The sequence below is a fragment of the Limulus polyphemus genome, unplaced genomic scaffold, assembly GCF_000517525.1.
Source record: "Limulus polyphemus unplaced genomic scaffold, Limulus_polyphemus-2.1.2 Scaffold561, whole genome shotgun sequence".
Lineage (NCBI taxonomy): Eukaryota > Metazoa > Arthropoda > Merostomata > Xiphosura > Limulidae > Limulus > Limulus polyphemus.
In genome coordinates, this window is record NW_013666171.1 from 70,656 (window position 1) to 80,677 (window position 10,022).

The following is a 10,022-nucleotide window of genomic DNA, read 5'->3' on the forward strand; positions in this document are numbered from 1 at the left end:
ACATACCACTGTGCCATTGGGGGGCATCGACTGACAGTAGACTGCCAATATATTGAACAAGTAGAACTAATTTAGAACTAAAGCAAGACTAACCTATTTGTTTACGCTACAAATAACACTAATAAAATGGCATATTCACAAACTATTTTTATATTCTCAACACTAAGACACTGTAACATCCTTAATTAAAGGACCTAAAGGGTGGAACCATAGGCTGCTACTTCTCTATTGACCTGTGTCACCGAACTCGGGGCAAGAATCAAAGGATTTTGATTACCCTGGAGATTTTGAAATGTTACTTTATTTAATTGCTTCTCAGTAAAGCAGCCTGCCTTAGAAAAGCATTTAACAAGTACATTACAGGTGCATTAGTTCGTACGACTAAACCAAAAATTCAGGACAAAAGCCTTGAATACATAAGTATAAGTATTAAAAAAAACAAGAATTAAAGGCAAGTTAGGTTGTCTAGGTAAGAATGCAAAAAGACATAATTTTCATTTCACTTTATTCGATAAATACTAAATGATTTGTTTATTATGAAAGTCCTTTTGGAACATTTATAAGGCTTTTACACAATCATAAACATTACTGAATGTAATAGTATCGTCATCGTTGTAATATGCATCTTTTAATCAATTTTTAATATTCCTAATGTTCTTTTGCACAAGAGATAGTACTTCAATTATGAGTTCTGAGATCTGTGTGCGTTCCTGTACTGCAGCTTCTTGAAAATGGTGTACAATCAAAACGTTGGGAAATAAATCATTATTTCATCTGAAGTCCAAAGTCATCCAATAACTCAAACATGTTAAAAATACTTCAGGTCAGCTACAATAACTACAAACTAAAAAAAAAAACGCAAGTGAATGGTTACATGTATTTATCTAAATAATGAAATTAGCATGTTGTTTCGTATTTGGTCTTTTTTCATCGTGGAATTAGTTTCACATGTGGGTTATTCAGCTTGTTTACCAACTTGAATCACTGTCCTATTTTCGCCTTATAAATTCATTATAATTCTATCTGCATTTTGATATTGTTAATTAGATGATATTTCACTTATATATTTTAATTTACATACAATAAAAAATCTTGTTGCGACTATCTTTATGTGTGTATTTGGTATTTTTTCCATGACTAGTCTCTTGTGTAAATAAGTTCTTTAATATTTCTTTGTATTCTTACATGCTTTCAACCTTTTTCTGTAAGGTTTTGGTAATTTACGTTTATCCCCAATGTTATAGAAAATAATTTAGATTTTTTTCTCAAATTATTTTGATTATTAAACGCTTATTTTGTAAATTTTATAGCGTTTAATAGATTATCTTATAGTTATATTTGATTTCATTTCACAGAATTTTCCCAGAATTATGTTCTATACTATTTTCACTTCCTTAGGTTCTTAAAATAGTGATCTGAAAGTTTGTATGGTCAATATATGTTTGTTTGTGTGGTCAATACATGTTTGTTTCTGTGGTCAATACATGTTTTCCTTTTTCTTCTTATTTCTAATATTTCCTCTTATATATTCTGTAGTATGTATATAATAAATTAAATACAAATTTAAGTGGCATGCTTCAGATATTTACGCAAAGCTACACAAGGACTACCTGCGTTAGCCGTCCCTAATTTTGAACTGATAAACTAGAGGGAAAGCAGCTAGTCAACAACACCCTCATGGGCTACCCTAAGAAATAGTGGGATTTGACCTCTACTCTTATACTTACCCATGGACCTAAAGCGAGAGCGCGATTTTGCGGCAAAAGGACACGAAAGATGGGCCCTCGGATTCACAGTCCTGTCTACTAACCACTAGGCCTTTTATATGAATAGTTATGTACTGTAAAGTTATGAGTATTTTTTTAATCGCCAAGTTTATATATCTGCAACAAATAACATGTTTTCTTTTATATGTTCACATGCTTACAATCATGTTTTTAAAGTATTATCAAAATTTTGCCTATCTGTAGTCGAGACCAAAATATTGCTAATGTGCTCAATGTCATGAGTTTATTTTATATTAGCGTATGTAAAGGCTCTTCTGGATTCATACTGTCATTACTTCGTACACAGTTGAAGTTATTTGTATAAAAATGATAATTTTTCTTTGTTTCATTTAAATTATATTGTACCATTATTATAAATTTTGGAAATATTCGAATCATTATAAAAATCGGTTTATACTTTCTAATGTTGTTAACAAATTTTCAAATCATGCAAATCATCTAAAACATTGTTTCAAATAGATCTGGCGTAGTCTAGTAGTAAATGTGACGGGCTGAATATCGAAAGATCTAAGATTTGCGCTGCAATGCTGCTAAGCACTTCCCGCTCTTTCAGATGAGGGAATGTTAAAAGTTTGACTACATTCTCGCTGTTTGGTTCAAAGCCAGAGAAAGGTCTTGTGGCAGCTGTTGCTGCAGACTGATTGCCTTCTCCGTTCTCAGTGACACAGAAATAGGGATGACCATCTAAAGTTCAGAAGCCTCTGATTTGGCGGTTTCGCTAATTAAGCATAAAGTGTCATTCAGGTTGAAAATATTAAATGCTATCATTTAAAACCATTTGTAATTCATCCCAGTACCTTTTTAAGCTTCAGATATTTACGTTTAATATTTAAACTGAAACCTTAATTTATGTAAGCTCTGTGGACATTTTTAATAAGTCTTTCAAGTTAAACACAATCTGTTGATCCAATTCTTTCTTATTCACTATTTTCACGAAGGATTTGCCGTCTTTATACTGAAAACGTTTATTCATATATATACTTTCTTTCGCGAATGTAATACTTCACAGAATAACTCCTTGTTTAGTCAACCTGAGTCGTCATTTATATATATATATTTTTTCCCAGTTTGCCCCTGAAGAAGAAAGGTCCACCTTTCGAAAGCGCTCGTGTTATAGAGTTTTTTATTCATTTCCATCTTTTCTTTGTGTAGTCTTTTAATTCTTCAGTAGATGGAACATATTTTTTTCTTGACAATCATATTTGTGTTTCATGATGCAGTTGGTAATAGGTTAATGTGTGTATATAGATGTATAGACATATATATTTAACAATTACTTGAGCCTAACGTTCGTGTCCAATTACCGCTAAATAGAATGTCACGTTGCTTTCCATTTTTTGGGGCTCAAAGTGCGTTATGAGGATGACAGTCAAATCCATTTATTCTGTCAGACAAGTGTAGCCCAAGAGTTGGCGGTAGATCCTGTTGAGTAGCTGTTTTCTCTCTAATCAATTAGTTCAAATTACGGACGATTAGTACATATACCCTTTGAACAGCTTTGCGCGAACTTTTGAAAACACAGCTACTTTAGATGTTTAACTATCACCACCTAATGTGAGAAAAGATGAGCAGTCGTTCAGGTTTGTTATAGCCGTGTGTGTTAAGTACGTTTTCCTCAAAGTGTATAATCACAGAATTCAAAGCTCTGTTATATATCTGTAATAATTTGTTTCTGGAAAGCACTGGGAAAGAAAATGTTATTTTTTTCGATTATTTTATAAATAAGTTTATAGTAACGGTGCCAAAGAAAAACGTGAATATGGCATATCCTCTAAAAAATATTATATGTATTATAAAGAAATACATCGTAAGTTATCAATCGTGTTTGGTGTATTTTCGGAGTATCATCAGATGGTAGGAAAAATCAAAGAGAATTTAATAAAAAATTATGCACATTATTTTCATATGAATAAGTTAAAAGTATGTTTGTAATAGAATTTCATAAAATATCATTACTTTATCTTACTCTGGTTGTTTTTGAATTAATATTTGCTTTTCCCTTCAAAAATACCTTTTTGTTCGAATATATTAGTAATATATAATTGGTTACTCTAAGGTAGTTATTTGAATTTTGTACCGGTTATTCATAGGTATAAAACACAGGAAACAGAAGTTATTAATAATTCTAATTTATGATGCTTTAAATTTTTTCTTGAAATATATTATGCTAAAATTGTTTATTTTTGTGTATTCCGTTTCTGAATACAAATAGTTTATTTTACACCCAACACCTCATATACCTTGGTTAACTTGCGTATGTAACCAAAATAATGCTCTTCAGTCAGTAATAATAACAATATTTTAGAACATCCTGTATAATTTAAGTCTTAATATTAGTAGAAACGTTTTAAGCGGATGACATCATGAGCACGTGTGTAGTTTTCCAATGGGGGACAATGTTACTTGCCTAAGTCTAAACCTAAGACATAGATAAGAGATCAGTATTATGCTTAGTAAATATTTGCATATCATTGTACATGGAATAATAAATAGGGCTTTCATATTATGTTTTTAATTAATTCTGAATATCACTGAAATGTAATGAATTTATACATTTTACATCCACTCAGAATCAATTGTTTGTATTAGGTGAATTCGATCGTCCAGGATATTTGTGAAGAGAAAGTTAAGTATTTTTTAAGTTTCCTGGTGCTATGTTTAATGTGTTAAGCATGTTTTTATCGAATTAAACTTTAATTACTACTAACTCAAGAAACAATATATTTATTGACATCATCGTTTCGATATTCACCTATATTAGGAAGTCTTTATTCCTGTTCTTACACATCATGGAGTCCAACTGATTCAGTTAGAGAACAGACAGAATAAAAGAAAAACTTATTTGCAAACAGTATGCACATATTTATCAATATGTTCCTTAACCAAATCAATTGAATTTTGTGATGTCTCAGGATCAGAGTAAAGACATCCTAATCATGGTCTGATTTGTAAAAAATCTTCATGATGTCAAACTAGAAGTGATTCATGTCACCTTCAAAATCCACGCAATAATCTTGAGTAGATCAACTAACTGTATTTCAGGTTTAGTGACGTTCCGCTTTAAACAAGAATCTGCATATTTTCCCGTCAGCAGCACAAAGGCTTGGGAGCCACAGACCAAGAAGAGGAATTAAATGACATCGACGTTCGAGTTTCGAATAAGACGCCCCCTTCTGCTGACCATCAACAGGACCAGGTGAATATTATGCCCCGTTCCAGTCTTAACAACGCTTCACCTTTAATTACAACAATGAAAACTCCGTCAGATGGCGATGATATTACCACTACTGCTGTTGCTATGCCAACATATATACCAAATCCAGAGGCAGTTGCCATGTTGTCAGCAGAATCATCCCAGTCTCAAGAAAGCATAAGAACAGGACCTATCGTGCGTATTTCTACCCTTTAACAAAAAGCGACTGTCTAAAAGATTAGGCTGCGCTTGTTTCTATACTATATATCAGTGCGTATGATAAGAAGACGCATGGTGTTGTAAATTTAAATCTTCTTCTTCCTATAGAGACTTTTGTGGGATTGTACAAATTTATGCTGGCTTATTTTAGCCAAAATACTTCCAGTATGTTATAGTTCAGGGCTGTAGGTTTTATCTTTGCAATTCTCATATAAACTATGGTTGTGATAATTAACGTTCCACTAGCTAAATTCGAATTGATTGTCATCAAAACAGATGCACTGGTTTAATGCAACAATATTGCAAAGAAGTTAATGATAAGAGAAATGTTTTTTATCTCACCCATTGGATTTTCAGAGAGATTAAACTGTATTGAAGTTAGTGTTGGATTATCCTGAAGTAATATAGTAAATTATATTTGTGTTGATAGGAAAACACCTAGATTTAATAATCAATTAAACACAAAAATATGAAACCCTATAACCTGATTGCTTTTGAAAGGTGGACATTTCTTCTTCAGGGGCAAACAATTTCTTTCTTATGAAGAAAGATCCATCTTTCGAAAGCGCTTGGGTTATATACAGAGTTTCATATTTTTGTCCTCGTAAACTATAGATGAGGAAAGAAACTATTAGTAGTTGAGTATATGACCTTTTTATTTGGTTAAATAAAGTGGAACTCCGTTTATCCGCATACTTCGAAACAACGGCCCACGGATATGTGAAAAATCGCGGATATACGAGATGTAATTGTGTGTGTGTGACAAGAATACATCAATAAAATACAGAAAACAGTAATATAAACCAAAACAACGTTAATTGAAAACGTCTGAAATATTTGCAATGACCGAAGAATGCTTTAAAATAAATTTACTTTCACATTACTCCATTCCATTAAAAAAAAAACGTACCTACAAAAAAAAACCGAGTGTTTTTCATAACAGCTTTTTAAAACAGAAAGAAGTCTCGTCTTCTATTGTGCGCTTTTTGTGATGCGTACGCGGATAATGGAATTGAGCATGGATAAATGTAGTTCTACCTATAAATGACAATTGTGATAAATATTGTTCAGGTCATTGGCAGTTATGAGGCAGCTACTTCATCGATGATATGTTAAAGAAACTCTTCTTTGAAGCGCAATGTAATTAAATAAAATGATAAAATTTCTATTTAGAAGCTGGAACTTGAATAGCCCTGGCACTCCAATGACACAGAATGATTACCTATAGGCATACCGTTATGTACAGCTCCATATATAGAGTGTCTATAAATGTTTATTATGTTATATAGTCATATCAATGTCATATCAGTTATAACCTCCTCACCTCTTTCTCCTTTCCACCTTTTTCCCCTCACATCGTTGTGGAAATGTACATAAGCAGTATATATGTTTTGGAGAATCATTTATCTTTCACTGATATCAGCTTTGAATGGATGCATCTAGATTGTATTATTTTTACTCAGATATATTTTGGATCTGTGTAATGTAACTTTACGAACGACCCATTGAAACCTCAACCATTTTTAGAAGAAATTAAATGTGAGCAGAACACTTAACGGTTGAAGTAAAATGCATAATATCCAAGGTCTTTAAACGTGTCGAAAAATAATAAAAACGAAGAACTGAGCGCGATTACTGGACAACATCCTGATTTTCCCTAGTTTCGAACTCTAGAAACATTTGGTAGAATAAATTTCTACTGAGAGGGCCTATTTTAAATCTTTATGACTTTTATGGAATTCGTTTTTGTAGCCTTACCAACTTCCTTTAATTGTTCTGTTTTGATTTCTTCAACTAGTGACGACATTTAAATATTAGAAAATATAAAATATCTATAATCTGAAATAATACATAGACCATACTTTCTGGAACTATTATTAAGCGAAATGTGGTGTAAATTCAAAAACCGTCAATTGAGCGTACATCCTAAAATATCTTAAAATATGTGGTAATGACGCAATCTATTTTCATGCAATTATTGATACTTATTACAATTTCTAATTACATAAATAGTAGTATTTATACAGTGGAAGTTAAAATTATTTCAAGAATGATGTATTACAACGTAAGATAGCTGTAGTGGGGATTACTTGTTGAAACTATGATGTCATTTTAATGTCAATAACTGTTATCTTTCAAAGATAAGACCCCAGGTGGGTCAGCATTAAGTTTATTGACTTAGAACACTAAAATCCGAGGTTCAATTCCCCGCAGTGGATAAAGCGCCGACAGCCCATTGTGAACTTTGCACTAAATATACAACACTGAAATATAATTATCAGAAAATATTTCTCGATAAATAACATGCCTAAACGTTTGTTTACTTCACTGAACTAAATTAAAACATACTATATTTTACAAACTTTACGAAAAGAAATATTACAATTATAATGTAAAAAGTACACATACACACATATATACGTATAACATATATTTTGTTTCTAAGGTACATCAGCCTTTATGTAACATTTTTATTGTTGTTTTTTCTTACTTTTATCCATATTTATATTGTGCCCTAGCGAAATACCTCGGGTGATAACGTCTTCTTTTTTAATGTCTTAGATACTTTATATTTCAACTGTATCTTAGTCAAGTTTTTACGAACTGGTTATTAATATTTAGGGAGATATATGTAGCAATCGCATAACAACTATTGAATGTTTGTGCTGTAATAGGTATGACAATTATTATTTCTTAAATTAAACTGGTATGCTTAGAAAACAATTTTGTGATCTATTTATCTTATTAGGTTTGTCAAAAATCAATAATTGACATTTATTGTTACAATGTTTAAGGGGCGTAAAAGATTCATTAATGTGTAATTACGTATTTGCTAATCGCCTTAAATAATGAGAAGTGAATTGTAAAATGTCTTTATGCTCCTCCCGTAATGTTTTGGACACCATGTTGCAAGAGAGAATAATAATAAATTATTGATACATTGGGGGGAAACAAAAAGTCAGAGAAAAATAATATTTGTGAGTAGAAAATAAAAACCAATTATTAGTATAATTTACTTACAGTATTTTGCAGAGTTAAAATAGCATATCCACGTGAAAATCAATTCTAAATCTCGTAATGTACCGTCTTATGCGAAGCTAACTAGAGACTGATGTAAGAAGTTTGTTAAATTTTCCAATGACGCGATTGATACATATTTGATGCATTTTAGACCTACGTAATTTCATAATGCCTTGAATGGTGCTTAAAATCATATAATTAAAATAGGTTTACATGTATGTCTCTATTTTTGTTTGTATTAATATAAGTATTTTTTTTTCTGAGTTCCGAAAGAAACTATAATTACTAGTATTTATATTTAGGGCTACCGTTCGAGTTGTTGTGGTGTCATTCAGTTATGACAGCCTGTGACTGAGAAGTATTTGAGGAAAGCCACACCTATTTCATGTGAAGCAACATATCTTTATCCGTGCTTATTTCTAAGAAATATCTTTTAACCATGCTTTAAATCATACCGTCTCAGATTGGCCCAAAGTGATATATAGAGAGTGATATGATCTCCAAACTTTTACTTCATATCGCAGTAACATAAATCATACCGTCTCAGATTGGCCCAAAGTGATATATAGAGAGTGATATGATCTCCAAACTTTTACTTCATATCTCAGTAACATAAATCAATGCTATGTTATTCGAAAATGACAAATAATAGGACTTTCAATTTATAAAATTGTGGCCCTGATTATAAGTTTTAAAAATCAATCAAGCTCTGTCTTCTAACAATGAATCTCACCAAAGAGTAACAAATGCTACAGAAATGTAGTGTTTAGTATAGTCATTAAAACGTTTAAAGTATAATGAATGTTATGTTCATTTGCATACATATTACTGCTATATGGTTGGTAAGTATTAGGGTATTTACTGAACACCAGTTATTACTGCTAGATAGTGTAAGTACTGTTGAAATGTACTGAACATGGACTATGGGTTTTCAAAATATACACTTCTGCTGATGATTGGCTTGTCACTTGTTTCCTGAGTACGTATTATTGCAGGCTGATGGATAACTATTTTAAGTGTTTACTATTCTTGCATTATTGCTAAGAATGGGTAAGTGTTACAGGCATTTACTTCTTTTGTACAATGGATAATAATTTCAGGATTTCTCTGAACATTCACTTCTGTTGAACGATGGGTAAGTATGAAAAATGTTTTCTGAACACACATTTCTGTTCAACAATGTGTAACTATTGTTGGTGTTTTCTGAACACACTCTTCTGTTCAACAATGTGTAACTATTGTTGATGTTTTCTGAACACTCACTTCTGTTCAACAATGGATAACTATTGTAGATGTTTATTGAACATGAACTCTCCTAAAATATTTATGTTATCTGGGATGAAATGTACTACTAGTCAGTGTATGGACATTACGTGAAGCTAATCTGTTTCTAACTACAACGAACAACTACAGAACGATGCTACTGTAAATTACTACTTTTGGCTATATCTTAAAACCTATGCTTATGAATTTCATCAGAGTATTTATGGTATGATAATGTTTCTCCCAATCTTCATTTATAGGCTCTTAATTTAAGTAGCTTAATTTTCTGTTTTGTTGTGATCTGTTATTCCCTCATACATTTGTTTGGTTAAAGCAAAATAAAGGTGTATTTTATATTGTTCGGTTTTGTAGTTAACTATAGGAGATAGTTCCTCCAAACGTTTTATGTTACTAAATGCAGCAAGTCGTCTTTCAGGAAACAGAAGTATTTACACCATAACCATCTCTAGTAACCATGTTCAATATCGGATACTGCTTATAGATGTATTTACACCATAACCATCTCTAGTAACCATGTT

The 10,022-nt window shown here is 31.6% G+C and overlaps 1 protein-coding gene across 1 annotated transcript in view; it reads left to right on the top strand.

Annotated features, from left to right (window-relative positions):
* Positions 1 to 10,022, top strand: part of LOC106459115 (potassium voltage-gated channel protein Shal-like) — a 53,085-nt gene that overhangs the window by 39,941 nt on the left and 3,122 nt on the right. Inside the window, exon 5 of the mRNA XM_022385544.1 lies at positions 4,879 to 4,983. Within this exon, the coding sequence (XP_022241252.1) occupies positions 4,879 to 4,983 (105 nt within the window). The remainder of the gene's footprint in view (positions 1 to 4,878; positions 4,984 to 10,022) is intronic.